The sequence below is a fragment of the Syngnathus leptorhynchus genome, chromosome 6 (genome assembly GCF_054491065.1).
Source record: "Syngnathus leptorhynchus isolate UIUO chromosome 6, UIUO_Slep, whole genome shotgun sequence".
Classification (NCBI taxonomy): Eukaryota; Metazoa; Chordata; class Actinopteri; order Syngnathiformes; family Syngnathidae; genus Syngnathus; species Syngnathus leptorhynchus.
Genome location: NC_141200.1, coordinates 3,737,718 through 3,753,529, shown reverse-complemented (window position 1 = coordinate 3,753,529; position 15,812 = coordinate 3,737,718). Strand labels below are relative to the sequence as shown.

The 15,812-nt window shown below is 47.9% G+C and overlaps 1 protein-coding gene across 2 annotated transcripts; it reads left to right on the top strand.

Annotated features, from left to right (window-relative positions):
• The first annotated feature begins 197 nt into the window (after positions 1 to 197).
• On the top strand, positions 198 to 15,556 carry LOC147055371 (kinesin-like protein KIF21A). 2 transcript variants are annotated; one of them, XM_085914079.1, is made up of 34 exons: positions 198 to 423; positions 4,082 to 4,304; positions 4,407 to 4,589; positions 5,123 to 5,263; positions 5,340 to 5,474; positions 5,597 to 5,791; positions 5,899 to 6,014; positions 6,090 to 6,285; positions 6,360 to 6,549; positions 6,752 to 6,818; positions 6,931 to 7,131; positions 8,034 to 8,124; positions 8,293 to 8,398; positions 8,468 to 8,656; positions 8,722 to 8,921; positions 9,015 to 9,122; positions 9,203 to 9,271; positions 9,379 to 9,521; positions 9,615 to 9,759; positions 9,846 to 10,040; positions 10,106 to 10,207; positions 10,300 to 10,465; positions 10,693 to 10,713; positions 11,371 to 11,428; positions 11,499 to 11,550; positions 11,636 to 11,802; positions 11,937 to 12,065; positions 12,554 to 12,690; positions 12,756 to 12,930; positions 13,015 to 13,179; positions 13,257 to 13,374; positions 13,477 to 13,647; positions 13,781 to 13,980; positions 14,055 to 15,556. In XM_085914079.1, the coding sequence occupies exons 1-34, from the start codon at positions 380 to 382 to the stop codon at positions 14,149 to 14,151; spliced, it is 4,695 nt and encodes a 1,564-aa protein (XP_085770205.1). In that variant the 5' UTR covers positions 198 to 379; the 3' UTR covers positions 14,152 to 15,556. The 2 variants fall into 2 exon arrangements, with proteins under 2 accessions (XP_085770205.1, XP_085770206.1); XM_085914080.1 differs by lacking the exon at positions 10,693 to 10,713 and having other exon boundaries at positions 199 to 423.
• The last annotated feature ends 256 nt before the right edge of the window (positions 15,557 to 15,812 follow it).

Genomic DNA, 15,812 nt, shown 5'->3' with positions numbered 1-15,812 from the left:
AGGAATTAAAACTAAAGTTAAATCATTCTAGATAAATTGTTGATCAAAACAGACCGAATGTATGGACGATTAACACGAGCCGAAAGAGGGCGTGGCTTAGTGACGCATTGCGGTTGACTCCCCGCCCGCCGGCGCTCCTCCACACGGCGCGTGCGTTTGCGTGCACAGCACACGTCTGTTTGCGTGCGCGTTCACGCTGCATCTGTCGGTGCTGGTAAACTGGTACTGGCCCAGGCTTGCGCACGCGCGTGGCTGCATCCGCGGCGTCGGCGCAGGTAGAAAAAGAAACGTCTTATATTTGGCGTTTTTCCCCCCCCCGACATGGCGGCGACCGATTGGTGGTAACCTTTCTATATTCAAGAGGATTACACGAGGAACCATGACGTCGGGCCAGGATGAAAGTTCGGTTCGTGTGGCGTTGAGGTGAGTCTACTGTGTATGACACCTGCCATGCTAGCTTGCTAGCGCCTGGGCGGTAACGACCCGGCTTGGAACCGGGTCGGCGGCTCTCCCGTTTGGGCCTAGTTCCAGCTGTGGACGGCCAGCTGGTGGTGTGGCCGCGTTGCAGGTGCTCGGGAACGAGAGGATGATGGTGTAACGGTTGTGGATGAAGCAGGCTTGCAAACTTGAGGGATTCACCCTTTGCTTGGAGACGTGCTGGTATATTTTTTCAACGCACTGATTTTGGGGGCTCACTAGTTAGCTAGTCAGTCAGGTGCGTTCGTATCCTCGTCAAATAAAAACTGTGACGTCATAGTGTCGCGCATCTTTCGTGCCACCCTATCTATCTATCTATCTATCTATCTATCTATCTATCTATCTATCTATCTATCTATCTATCTATCTATCTATCTATCTATCTATCATCTTATCATTCTACCTACCCATTGTTCAATCTCTTGCTCTATCTTTCTTATCCGTCATCATCAGTCGTTCTTATCTGTGTTGTTCTAGCCATTCTTTTGTATATACAGTCAGTCGGGTTTATAAACAATTTACCTGAAGCGTACTGCAACCAGAGTATCCATGGGTCTATGGATCAATGTAATAATTATTCAAACAAATAATAAATCTCGCATTCTTTTCTATTGTTTTGTCAATCACATCTGTTTTGTTTATTTATCAGTTCTTCACAGTCGCCACTGTTTTCTTGTTACCCTCAGTGTCTGTTTGAATCAAGTCTGCTTGGCAACAGTCACATGCTAAGAAGTAAATATAGGGGCCCTCTTTGTTGTCCTTTGCTGATTTTTTTTTTTCCTTCCAACCTATCAAGTGGTTTTCTCAGTTCCTCTGAAGGCACAATATAAAGAAGGTGTAAAAAAGTGTGAAGCAGCACTTGGTTCAAAATTTTTTTTTTGCAGCCAGTGGAGGAACTCTTCAGACTTGTGGTCTTTGTTCACCCCCCCAAAGGATGCAATTAGCAGAGGACGTGTGGGCAGTTTCTCCTCCTACGGTCATTGTCATATCTTTTTTTTTTTTTTATTTGTCCTTTTTTTCCTATTCATCCAACTCAAATATAGTCTAAAGGAGATCCCGACCCCTGCGTTTAACTTGCAATTAGAAACAGAGTGTCAAGTCAGGTCACACGAAAACTAGCTTTCAGAGATTCTTGAACAAAATCATCCAAAAACAAACATTTGCTCTTTTTACCTGTAGACACTTGCATGACAGGTTTGCTTTCCAGTATATTGTGGCCTACCCAACAGAGCACACCTTTGCAACTATGTCTTGACATTGTGAAAATAATAGAGTACAAGCACCGTGCGGCTAGCAATACTAGCTAGCGACGCCTGAAAGAACAGCGGGGCCTCTGTTGAGATCAGCGCGGATTAAGAAAAAAGAAAGATGGTTTCCGTGGTTACCGCAACACACTCCATTGCTTAACGACACACACACACACACGCCATACCCCCCTCCCTCCTACACACACACACACACACACACACGCTCCGTAGTCCAACCTTTAATGGACTGATCAATCCATTAAGAGACACATCTGAATATTTTAGTCACCGAAGTTCACATCAATGTCTTGCCAGGGCTTGTTTCTGTTGCTTGTCCGCTGTGTAAGGGCACCTTAATGACATTAAACGGATCCGTAAAGACCTAAAGGCTTTAGTTGGCTCAGTGTAATGGGCGGAAGGCATGCCGCTACCCATCTTAAGTGGATACAACGTCGTAAGCCGCCGGCCAGCAGATGAGGAAGTCAAGCAGATATGGAGTCAGGTGACGAGGAGCAACAGCTGATCAGCACCCGCTGCAATAACGATGATTATTTCATTTCTTTATTTTGAACAACTTAGTTTGAATAGAACATAACCAAAAAAAAAAAAAAAAAAAAAAGTATCCAGAAGAAGATGCAGACTTGGCCTGAGGTGCGTGTATGTGTTGCAGTCCAAACACAGCACACTGGACAGTGTCCAAAGATCCTGTGAAACTTCTGCTTTGTTCACAACCACTGAACCAAAGCATTCCCTCGGTACCCCCGCCGCTTGCTCACCATGTTTGTTATTGGCGCCGCCGCCCCCCCACCACCACCACCCTCGTGCATTACTGACTGCTCAGTGGTTGTCCAAAGAAATTTATTGTAAATACAAAGATCAGGAGTCAGATATTGTTTAAAAATCTGTAAGGGGTTCTGTTGGCCTTCAACTTGTCTCAGATGTTCCTTCACATCAGTTGGATTCAGCCTTGCAGGACTGCTCCAAAAAATCTCAAGGTTTGAAGTCATCTGGAAGATAACCGCCGACCTTTGGCCTCCAATGTCTTCTTGAACTTTGGTCGGATGTTCCTATTCCTTCCTTCTGTGAATATTAGTAAAATTCAATAAATGTTTTAAAAAAGTTCAATGTCCCTGAATAGCATACTATTATTTTTTTTTTTTAAAGATTTTCACTGACATTTATTTTACTATATTTTTATTTTTTACTTTTTTTTTAAGATTCCAAAAATAACAAAATGTGTTGGATCCACACAGGGAATTCCCGCTGAACCCCAAGCCGCCCCCGTCAGTTGTTTTTGGAAAAAGTGGCGTCCAAACAAACAAACTAGCTCAAAGTCCCCCCGCGTGCTGCGCTGATAACAGAATTGACTGCTTCCTGCGGGTCAAAGTTCACGCAGGCACCAAAGGAAAGGAGGGGCTGTTCTAAAAAAATATTTGATTATATCTGCAGACCTGATTGATATAAATATGATGATGATGAGATGTGTGAATCTATTTGAGAGCGTCGGCGTCCTATTTGTGAACCCCGCTGGAGTTATATCCTTGTCCTATTTGTGGTACCGTGAGGTCGGAGCTTGGCAGGATGCTAAGCTTGGTTCTGTATTTATTATTTTATTTATTTTTAAATCCCCCCCTCCCCGCTTCCTCCCTTCTATTGGTGTCATCCAGTGCATCAAACAGACCACTGTGATACTCTCCCAGTATGGGATTAGGATTTTAATTCATCCGTTGACGGTCACCATGGCAACACCATCCTCTGAGTGCTTTTTTTTCCTGATATTCACTTCTATGGTGCGCGTATCATGCACATTCGAGTTCAGTTTTGTGGTGTGTACCAGGGTTTCGTTTTTTTTTTATTTTTTGGGTTGGATTTGGATTCATTTGGTGTCGAGCTAGCCAACAGACATCACATCACCGTTCAGATTCTTGACCGGATTACACAGTTCAGTCTCCTGAAACAAAGAACGTCCTGTCCTCACTGTAGCCGATTACAAATGTTACATCTTGTCGCTGCAAACAAGTCCAAAAGAGCCTTGGGGTTTCCCCCAGTACCTTGTTGCTCCCACGATGTCGGTGCGCTTGGTGCCAGGGTCCAGTGTCACATATTTACCAACGCACAATGGCCGCACTATGCTGGACACCCCAGATATTGTTTTGGAGGCACAATGAGGCCGTTATTCACGTTTGATGCGAAATGCTGCCAGGTGTCTTTCAACCCTGTTGAGGACTTCCATGTCAGAGGAACCAGCAACAAGTAGAATTCATCATTTATGATTTTGAGAAACAAAAGTGAGTTTAAAACAATAAATCCAAGATTTATTCTCATTTTATCTGTTGTGTTTTTTTAATCCCCCTCAGGATCCGTCCTCAACTGGCACGAGAGAAGATCGAAGGATGCCACATCTGCACGTACGTCATGCCCGGCGAGCCTCAAGTCATCCTGGGCAAGGACAAGTCCTTCACGTACGACTACGTGTTCGACATGGACTCACAGCAGGACGCCATTTACCAAACCTGCACCGAGAAGCTGATCGAGGGCTGCTTCGAGGGATACAACGCCACCGTCTTCGCCTACGGACAGGTCAGTAGCTGCCACGCCATTTTGTGTGAAATTGGATTTACATATCACGCACTGCCTCGACTATCTATCTTTGACTTGATAATTGCATCTCTCCACGCGCAGACCGGTTCAGGAAAGACGTACACCATGGGGACGGGCTTCGACGTTAACATCATGGACGACGAGCTGGGCATCATCCCCCGTGCCGTCCACCACCTCTTCCGGGGCATCGAGCAGCGCCGGCAGGCCGCGCAGGAACAGGGACGCCCCCCGCCAGAGTTTAAAATCAACGCTCAGTTCCTGGAGGTAAACAGCTCGACGGCAGCTGTCATTATCAGCGCGGGGTCGGGAGGAGGACGGGTGCGAGGTGGTCAGGAAGTGGCGACGGAGGAGTTAACAAGGAGCCACATTGAGAGGCACTTGTGCCGCTCCGTCACACTTTGACAGCGCTCGCATACCGAAAAAGACGAGCCGCAACTTGAGATGTGATAAAACGCGGACGGCCACAAATCAGACTGGGCAGTAAAGTTAATGGTATTGTGTTTTTAACCACACCAAATATTTAGACATCATTTTTTTGGGATATATTTTTATTCTAATGTCATTACTTGAATTCATTTGTATGTGGAGATTCTCACTAGCATTGAATAGAAAACTACACAGGTATGTAGTATTAAAAAAAAAAAAAAAAAAAAAAAAGTTACAACCAACATTTCCTTGACGTAAGAAAAAAAAAAAAGTTAATTAGGGTGGCTTCATTGAATTCATTCAGGTGCTGTTCATCAACAGCAAGGAATGTTTACGATCAATTCATACATTTTCCCTTTCTTTTGTGCCAGCTTTACAACGAGGAAGTTCTGGATCTGTTTGACTCCGTGCGGGACGGCAAGCAGAAATCTCACATCAAGATCCACGAGGACGCCAACGGTGGGATCTACACCGTGGGCGTGACCACTCGCACCGTATCCTCCGAGGCCGAGGTATGACGTGCGAGCGGGAGCGTTTGCCGCATTTCCGACGACGGCCGGCCACTGATATTTGTCCCGGCTGATTCAGATGATGCAGTGCCTGAAGCTGGGCGCTCTGTCTCGCACGACCGCCAGCACGCAGATGAATGTCCAGAGCTCCCGCTCTCACGCCATCTTCACCATCCACCTGTGCCAAGTCCGAGTTTGTGCCTCCCCCGACAATGTGAGTCACGCTGACGTTCAGTCTTACTTTTTCCATTTAAAATTACAAACTAATTCACATTTTTATTTATTTAAAAAAAAAATGGAGATGCTCTTTGAGTAAATTCATCTTGGTCTTTGCAGCAGGAAGACGGCGGCGGCGGCGGCGCCGACGGCAGCGGCGACAATCAGGTCTCCAATGGCAACGGAGACATGGACGAGTACGAGACGCTGAGTGCCAAATTCCACTTTGTGGACCTGGCCGGCTCCGAGAGGCTCAAGAGGACCGGCGCCACGGGAGACCGAGCCAAAGAGGGCATCTCCATCAACTGTGGACTGGTGAGTGAACATTGTGTTGCACTACCATCTGGTGGACACTATGGAAACACTGTCGTGGGCCTTTAAAGAGTTGCTTATTTCATTCATTTATCTTCTCTTATTCAAAGCTGGCCCTGGGGAACGTTATCAGTGCATTGGGCGACCGCAGCAAGCGGTCCTCGCACGTGCCTTACCGAGACTCCAAACTGACCCGACTTCTGCAGGACTCCTTAGGAGGAAATAGGTCAGTGGCAAAGACACTTGCTCTTTGCTTTTCCACCATACAAGCAGACTAAAGAGGTAGTCTTGTTTGTCTCAGCCAAACCGTGATGATCGCGTGCATCAGCCCGTCCGACCGCGACTTCATGGAGACGCTCAACACGCTCAAGTACGCCAACCGCGCCCGCAACATCAAAAACAAGGTGATAGTCAACCAGGACAAAGCCAGCCAGCAGATTAGCGCGCTCAGGACGGAGATCGCCAGGCTCCAGATGGAACTTATGGAATACAAAACGGTGTGTGGGGGTTTCATTTCACTTTTTCACGGGTCAGCAGAATGTGGCGTCCTGTTAAAAAGTTCTGACTGCAGGGTAAACGCTTGGCGGGCGAGGATGGCGTGGAGAGCTTCAGCGACATGTTCCACGAGAACGCCATGCTGCAGACGGAGAACGGCAACCTGCGCGTGCGGGTGAAGGCCATGCAGGAGACCATCGACGTCCAGCGGGCGCGACTCACGCAGCTGCTCAGCGACCAGGCCAATCAGGCCCTCGCCAGGGCGGGTAGGCACCACCAAAGATAGAAAAAGACCACGTTCAGGTTTTTCTAGAAATAACCACAGTGCAGCTCAGCCTCTGTCGTTATTTTTCCATTCCTTCCAAGAGCAGTCCGGAGCTTTCTCTGCAACATCGTGCGCTGGCGTCTCTTTGGAATTTTTTTTTTTACATGCTTTCGTTTATTGACAAATCTTTCCTTCTTGTTCAGGTGAGGGAGGCACAGAGGAAATTGGCAACATGATTCAGAGTTACATCAAAGAAATCGAAGACCTCAGGTAAACACTGATGCTGTTTAGTTGTACTTAGTTTTGAACAAAATGTTTTTTTAATGAATTTATTCATTCAATTCGCGATACGTCTTGCTTACATATTGTTATTTGTCCTCAGAGCCAAGCTCCTAGAGAGCGAGGCGGTGAACGAGAACTTGCGCAAGAACCTAACTCGAGCTTCCAGCCGCCAGGCCTTCTACGGCGGGCCCGGCTCTTTTACTTCCTCCTCCGCCCCCGAGAAAGAGACGTCCGACATCATTGAGATGGCCAAGAAGGACCTGGAGAAGCTGAAGAAGCGAGAGAGAAAAAAGAAGAAAAGGTGATCAAAGAGTGAATGTTGAAATTGACTTCAATTTAGATTAAAGGTGTTCACTGACAGGACGGTGTGAGAATGAATCACATTCTTCCAAAAGCTGGATCTTTCTCTCACTTCCTTCCTCTCCTCATCTCTCTTCACTTTTCATTTAAACTTTCACTCACTCCCGTCACCGAAGACTACAGCAGCTGTTGGAGGAGCGAGAGAGGAGGGAGGAGGAGCTGGAGGAGGAGGTTGCCGTCAGGTTTGTTGGCTTCCGCCCTCCTGCTCCTCACTTTTCGACTCATCCTCATCGTCATCATGGAACACAAGCCCCGGTCTTGCTTGTAGTTTGCCCATCAACGCTGCTTGTGTTTGTCATCTAAAAAATGGCTTCAATTTTTCTGCCTTTTTTTTTTTTTTTTTCAGTGCGTAGTCCCTCTTTTATTTTCATGGTTTAACACTTTGTATTTTTACCAGCCAAACTAGTGACTGCATACACCGCTCACCGTTCAAAACATTAGGTACACCTGCATGACTCATGACAACCAATACAGTTGTACCTAAAATTACTGTCTATTATCATTTGTATTTCCTGTGAAATATTTGTCTTATTTTACTGTATATTTATTTAGGCAAAATAGTTTATCCTACACCTAATAATTTTTAATCAAGTATAGTTTCCTGGTAAATATTAATTTATATTTTTTTAATGTAATTTTTTCCACATATTTTCAGCATTATTTGTTCTCATGATATCACGCAAGTGTACCTAATGTATTTGACTACTGGCATTGCCTAAACAATGGAAGTTAAACCTTGTGATATGCTATAAAGACAATTGATTATCCGATTATAACAAAGACCCAATTTTTTATTTTTTTTTCTAACCAATAATAATAAGGGCACATGCTTCTATATTTCAGTGTAGGCAAGGAGGACAATCCCGACAACGAGCAGGAGAAGAGCAGCGACAAGGAGAACAACGTCGAACGAGCCGGCGATGAAGCCGATCTGGTGAGCTTCACACGCAAACTGGGCTTTTTTTTTCTTTTTTCTTAGTGTTCAATGAAGTATGATTATTTAAAATGCAATTCAAAAACATTATCTGCTTTGATGCCTTCAGTACAACTCCAAATCTTCATACCCTGCAATTTATCTTGTCAACTCTTGTCTACTCAATAGGACGGCAGCGAGCACGATGAAGGAGACGAGGAGGATGAAGAGGAGGACGAGGACATGGAGGTGGAGGACAGTTCGGACGATTCCGACTCGGAGTCTGACGAGAAAGGTGTGAGCAATCTGGATGTCAACAAGTACCGTTAAGATCAGTACTTACATTTCTACGGGTGGTCCTCAGAGAACTTCCAGGCGGACCTGGCCAACATCACATGCGAGATCGCCATCAAGCAGAAGCTGATCGACGAGCTGGAGAACAGCCAGCGTCGTCTGCACACGCTCAAGCAGCAGTACGAGCAAAAGCTGATGATGCTGCAGTGCAAGATCAAGGACACGCAGCTGGAGCGGGATCGCGTCCTCCAGAACATGAGTAAGCTCCTGTTCTACCAGAACCAGATTTTGATTCCCACTCCTGACGCCGCGCGTCATCTTCAGACTCTGTGGAGAGCGGCACGGAGGACAAGGCCCGCAAAATTAAGACCGAGTATGAGAGGAAGCTGAGCGTGATGAACAAGGAGCTGCAGAAGCTACAGTCGGCCCAGAAGGAACACGCCCGCCTGCTCAGAAACCAGTCACAGTACGAGAAGCAGCTACGCAAGCTCCAGATGGACGTTTCTGAAATGAAGAAGACCAAGGTAAGGGCAAGATACTGGAACCGTCACAGCCAGACAATTTCCATGACAGCCAAAGAAAAAAAGCATTTGGATCTCGGTATGTGTTGCGTTCAGGTTCGCCTCATGAAGCAGATGAAGGAGCAGCAGGAGAAGAACCGCATGAACGAGTCCCGCCGAAACCGGGAGATTGCCTCCTTGAAGAAGGACCAGCGCAAACAAGAGGTCAGCAAATGGTCCTCGTCCTCTCATTGGATGAACCGTTGATGGACATTCATCACCTTTTTTTTTTTTCTTCTTCTCAGCACCAATTGAAGCTACTGGAGGCTCAGAGGAGGCAGCAGGAGCTCATCCTTAGGAGGAAGACAGAGGAGGTGGGTTTTGGCCTCTAGGTGGCGCTCTCTCTCTCTCTCTCTCTCTCTCTTTTTTTTTTTTGGGGGGGGCCGTGCTGTGTTCAAGCATCTTTTGTCTGTTTGCCCAGGTGACGGCTCTGAGGAGGCAGGCCAGGCCCACCTCGGGAAAGGTCATACGCAAGGTCCATCTGCCAGATACCAACCAGGACTTGTCTCATCGTCCGCCCTCTGGACGAATGTATTCTGGACACAGTGCTCCCAACGGCACCAGGTGCGACTCCAGTTTACGTCATTGTTTGTTGGCGGAGCATGGCATCCTTGGGAATCACACGAAAGCAAATATTCGCATTCCTCTCGTGCACAGGTCCTCCCCCAGGCGGGTGGGTGGACTTTACTCCACCCGGATGGCCCGCAACAAGTGGCAGTCACTGGAGCGACGCATCTCGGACGTCATCATGCAAAGGATGACCATCTCCAACATGGAGAACGACATGAACCGCCTCCTCAAGGTAGATTTACGGGGAAAAAAAACGGCGAGCTAGCTACCAACATGTCGGCGCCCAGTTCGCCGTAGTCACTTGTCTCGTTTCCATAGCAACGCGAGGAGCTGACCAAGCGTAAGGAGAAGGTGGTGAAGAAGCGAGAGCGACTGGCCAGGGAAGACTCGGAAGCGGAGAAGGCGGTGGTGCCGCTCAACGAGGAAGTGGACGCCCTGACTGCCAACATTGACTACATCAACGACAGCATTGCCGACTGTCAGGCCAACATCATGCAGATGGAGGAGACCAAGGTGGGGACATTGGATGATGAGATGTTGGGGATGGGTCGCTCATCAAGCTTTGTGTTGGACTCCAGGAGGAAGTCGACACCGTGGACGTCTCTGCTGTGATCGGTTCCTGCACTCTGGTGGAGGCTCGTTTCATGCTGGATCACTTTATGTCCATGGCTATCAACAAGGTTTGTGTGGTATTCATGTAGCATCATTTTACGTCATCAAATTTTCCCCAGACTTTCGAATCGATGTGAACCTCCGCGTTTGGTGGTGTCAGGGTCTGCAGGCGGCTCAGAAGGAGTCTCAGGTGAAAGTGATGGAGGGCCGCCTGAAACAGACGGAGATCACCAGCGCCACTCAGAACCAGCTGCTCTTCCACATGCTTAAGGAGAAGGCCGAGTTCAACCCGGAGCTGGACGCGCTGCTCGGCAACGCCCTGCAAGGTAGACGCCGACATTTTTGAATTTGTCATGCATTAGCAATTAGCAACAGGGTATCGTTTGTCGCATGACGTGTTCAATTTCCCAACGCCTGCTGCTGAACACAAACTAAAACCTCAAGTTAGTACAAATGGCCAGTGTGTGTTCAGCAGGATTCTTCCTAAAGTGTCTTTACTTTCGTCACGTGTTTCCACACGGTTCTTTTTTTTTGTGTTGTGATGTTCTTACAGAGCTAGGTAACGTGGCAGCTGGTAAGTGGAACGACATCATCGGAGTCTGCTTTTTTGTGAGCGGCTGAGCGCATGCATTGTATGGAACTAACTTGACCAGGTGCATGAGGTGCAGTTTTTTTTTTTCTTTTTTCCTCTCCTCTCCTTCCCACCAGCTCATCACCCGCTGCAGCCTCCACGCTTTAGCACCCTGCTAACGCTCCCACTCACACAGGAAGCAGTCGTGGATCACATGACCTGCAGGTCAACCAGGAGCCCCAAACTAACGATTCCTTCAGCCCCCCGCCCCCCTCCCTCCCTCATTTTCTCTTTTTCCGGCCGAGCTCAGTGAAGAAGGCGTTCCAGTTGAAGCGGCATGGCGCTGTGCTGACATCGCCTGCCATCATCCGCCTCTCTCCTTCACCTTCTCAAAATCCATTCTCCTTAGCTACAACCCGACAGCGGAACCTCTAAAGTCCAACTATTTTAAAATGTGATTATAACTCTAGGGCATTTTTATAGGCCTTTGGGTCTTTTTTATTTTTTGTACGGTGAGTAGAGATTATACTACAGAACAAATACTTTCACTTTACATTACTTATAAGCAGTGATAATGTAGTTCCACTTTGGAGGTTCCACTGTGACTGTTGACATTTTTTTTCTGAATGCGTTTCTTGACAGCACTTTCTTTATTCACAGAAAACGGCGACGACAGCAGCAGCGACGAGTCGGCCGCTAGCCCGTCAGCAGACGGAAAGTATGTTTGGTTCTTTTTCTACCTCTATTAACAAGCTGATAGTATATGAACCAAATTTTTGTCTTTTCAGCACTGTGCCGGATCTTATGAAGTTCTGCGGCGAGACCAAGTCTCGGAATAAGGTATTTTTCAATCTAGTATATGTTTTTTTTATTTTTTTAGCCCCTTATTTGAAAAATAAATAAATGATATTCCATTTGTTTGCAGGCTCGCCGGCGTACCACCACTCAAATGGAGCTCTTGTATGCCAACAGCGAGGCCGCCCCCGACACGGGCGACTTCTCGGGCCCCGTATTGCCGCTAGCAGAGACGCCAGACGGCGTCGGTGACTTTGCGGCGCTCTCGCCCAGCTTCTCCTCCAAAATGTACAGCGCGTAAGTCGGTGAATTTCCTCACGTTGCCCCGCATGCACTTCATCATCATTTCACGCCCATTTTTTTGTTTTGTTTTGTTTTGTTTTACATTTCATTTGTCCCCTTAAAAAAAAAAAAAACAACCCAACGATCAGTTCGGGCCCCAGAAAGACGCCGACTGCCGAAAAGCGAGCTTCGCCGGCACCGTCGCCGCTCTCTCGTAGGAAGACGTATGACAAGGCCCAAGCGGAAGGTGACAGGTCAAAGCTCAAGGAGATTAAACAGTAAGAGTGACACCCAAAAGTAACGCCACTAATACAGTCCAGCTTTGGCGAAGCATGGCAGGAAATTAATCAACTGAATTGATCCCCCTTTTTCTAATTCTGTCCGCCTCCTACTTGCTTCCCATCACGTTACCGTTTTATGTGCAGTGTAAATTTGGTCACCATGCTCAAACAAAATGTAGCACAAAATTTCGGAAGGACCCCGAGATCAAAATGGAGCCAAATATTTCTATCTGATTTGTTGTTTAAATTTAGTAGCAATCAAACATAATCTCTCAAGTTTGTCATTGAAGATCTTCGGACAAAATGAGGCTAAAATGATTGTGTGGGTCAAACTCCCCTTATTCTCCCCATCCCTTCCGTGTCCATCGTATCTCCAATGTTCTGTACGTCCCTCGGGGCTGCACGCATCTGTGCTTGTGCGTTACGCGCCTCCCGTTGAAGGTAGACGCCCCGCCATGTTTTTTTGTTTGCCTTTGACTCTACAGGGGCGTCATCCACCCGGTGACATCCACCAAGAGTCGCTCGACCTCGCTGCTACAGTGCGTCCACGTGGCCGAGGGACACAGCAAGGCCGTCCTGTGCGTGGACTGCACCGACGACCTGCTCTTCACCGGATCCAAAGGTATTCTACGTTTCGGGCCTTGTTCTCACGCTAGACGCCGACTCAGCGTTCTTCTCTTCCTTCAGACCGCAGTTGCAAGGTGTGGAATCTGGTGACGGGCCAAGAAATTATGTCACTGGGCGGACATCCCAACAACGTGGTGTCGGTACGCTACAGCTCCAGCCTGGTTTTCTCCGTCTCCACCTCCTACATTAAAGTGTGGGACATCCGCGACTCGGCCAAGTGCATCCGGACCCTCTGGTGAGTGAGCGGGAAGGAAGAGTTGCGTGCGTCCATCTTTACGTTGCGTGACACCATTTTCTTCCCACGCCCTCGTCTCTGCAGCTCCTCCGGTCAGATTAATCTCGGCGACGTCTGCGCATCCAACACCAGTCGGACGGTCACCATCCCGGCGGGTGAGAACCTGATCAACCAAATCGCACTGAACCCCAACGGGACGGTCCTGTACGCCGCCGCCGGGAACTCGGTCAGGGTGTGGGATTTACGAAGGTGAGGGTCGTGAACCTTCGCTCACATCTCCAGCCTATGCGAGAATTCAAAAATCGATTTGAATGTGGTTGATTTAGATTTGCATCCACTGGGAAACTCACCGGTCACCAAGGTCCCGTTATGTGTTTGACTGTGGACCATTCGGGGAACAACCAAGACCTGGTGATCACCGGCTCCAAAGACCACTATGTCAAGGTGTGTTATTCCAGTAGACTGGCACGTGGTCGCTCCACAATGTTGTCAAGAGATGCTGGATTAAAGGTCACTCGCATCACACCCGGTTGCGTTTGGATGTAGCTCTTTGACGTGACCGAAGGCTCCCTGGGAAGCATCGGCCCGACGCACAACTTTGAGCCCCCCCACTACGACGGGATTGAGTCTCTGGTGATCCAGGGCGACTTCTTCTTCAGCGGCTCCCGTGACAACGGGATTAAGAAATGGGACCTGGATCGCAAGGATTTGCTACAGGTGCTGCAATGCGATTAGTGGTCCAAATCGTTTTTGCCTCTCCGTAATGTTGTTGTCGTGCTTCTTTTATCTGTGTTGGTTTTTTTTTTCTGCATTGTGTCACAATTAATGGCTTTAACCTTTCTCCCATCAGCAAGTCCCGAACGCTCACCGCGACTGGGTGTGCGCCCTGGGGTTGGTCCCGGGCTCTCCGGCGCTCCTGAGTGGCTGTCGAGGAGGGGTGCTCAAACTGTGGCACACGGACACTCTGGCGGGCCTGGGCGAGCTCAAAGGTCACGACAGCCCCATTAACGGCATCGCCACCAACGCCAACCACTTGTTCACCGCTTCGGAGTAAGTTTTGATATTTTCGAATGAAACCTCCACATTGATAGTTTCTTGAAAAAAAAAATATATTTGCCTCTTAGTGACCGGACGGTGAAGATTTGGCGCGCACGGAGCGGCGGACTGGACGGCACTTTCGAGGCGGTTGACAATGCGGCGGACGAGGTGGCGAGTAACTGAACGTATTCGCAGCAACTTCTGCCGGACTCTGTTCTGATGTGCACTTTGATTCCCCTCGCGCTTGTCTCTCCGCCAGTACGAAGCCCTAACAGATAACATGACACGTAGCCGCTAAGTGATAACGATTCATTAAGGTTGCGTTAAGTGCGTTTTCCAAGCATGAGCTATTATTAGCTATCGCTTGTAGCCGTCCAATATGGCCGCCGCCGGTCCTGCCAAATCTCGGATGGAAAGTGTCGGGTTGCTAGCCGGTCTAAACAACCCCCGCCGCTGTGCTTCCTGTTACTTGATGTCGTTAAGTCAACACTTCATGTCTCTTCACGTCACCCCAAAAAGACACAAGTCTCCTCAACTCTACCTTGGAAGCTTCACTATATATAACTTTTTTTTTTTTGGCGTTCGAATGTGACAAACGCTGAATGAGTCTTATTTATGTCATGTCGACCCGACTTGATTGCGTGGTGTGCGGGCTTCATGTTACCACGCAATGCTGTTGGTCTTCTATTCTTAGCACGTAAGTCTTAAAAGTGATCATTTTGTTCCCCCCCCCCCCCTCCTGTCTTCAGGATGAAGCTTCTTAACACTATCCATCCTCTATATCGGCCACATACGTAAATATGGTCCGCACTCCATCCACACACCGACGAACCCCCTTTGTCCACACTCGTAACACGTAACGTACGTTAATGTGCACCACGCCCTCGTGCGTTGACGCGGTTGGTTATATTCTCAAGATGATCACACGCTCTGTGCTCACCCAATATTGTTATTGACGTCATCCATGCTAGCTCCACGCACAATTAACTCCGACCCTCACCACATGTCGACGTCGGGCGTGATCTCTTCATATCGCCGATCACAATGCCTACACGGATATGCTTCGTGCTCTTTTTAGGTAAGCAACGCAGTCCGTGCTCATTTCGCTTTCAGTAGACGGTGGAGACGCGCTTACTCGACGTCCGCTATGGATGCAATTAACACTCACTTCATGTATATCGGCCACATGTCGTCGCTCGGCTTCCGTTTATCAGAGGGCTTCTTGTCGCGCACGACACGCGCAGCCCGCTCGTTAGCATAGCAAAGGCGGCGTTGATGTAATTTTGCGTCACAGACCTTTTTTTGTAGAGGCGAGGCCTTCCGATTTCATGAATGTTTTGATGATGATGAGGTTTTTGATTAGGGACCACCGACGGGAACGCTTCCTGACTTGATTTTCATTATTTCACGCTTAGATTATTTTTGTTGTTAGCAGTTTGTTCGGTCCCTGTTCAGTCTAATTCCGGACCTTTCCTCCTCTTTTGGAATTGTAGAAGCCATCTTGCAAATGGCCATCGCTGTAGCTATTCTAATGTCAGATGATGCCTGGTTAGAATAAACGCCATCTGTCAAAAAACAAAAACAGATCCCTTGTGCTTTCTTCTTTGCACAATTCCACCCCCCCACCCTCCCACACACTTAAAATGTTGTTTGTCTAAGACTACTTGACTATTAAATAATTACCAAACGTATCCACCAGATGGCAGCATTAGCAAAACAAATGAAATAGACCCAGTGGGTTGGTTTTGAATTATTTTTCAAATGACTGCAAGTTCTATTATTGGAGATATTTCTGCTCTGTGTACATCCCACCATGCTCTGTGCTCACTTCATGATCCCTCTTC

Coding starts and splice junctions, on each gene's coding strand:
- LOC147055371 (XM_085914079.1), top strand. CDS start 380: ATGACGTCGGGCCAGGATGAAAGTTCGGTTCGTGTGGCGTTGAG. Junction 4,590..5,122: donor TCAACGCTCAGTTCCTGGAG/GTAAACAGCTCG, acceptor CTTTTGTGCCAG/CTTTACAACGAGGAAGTTCT. Junction 12,931..13,014: donor AAGTGCATCCGGACCCTCTG/GTGAGTGAGCGG, acceptor TCGTCTCTGCAG/CTCCTCCGGTCAGATTAATC.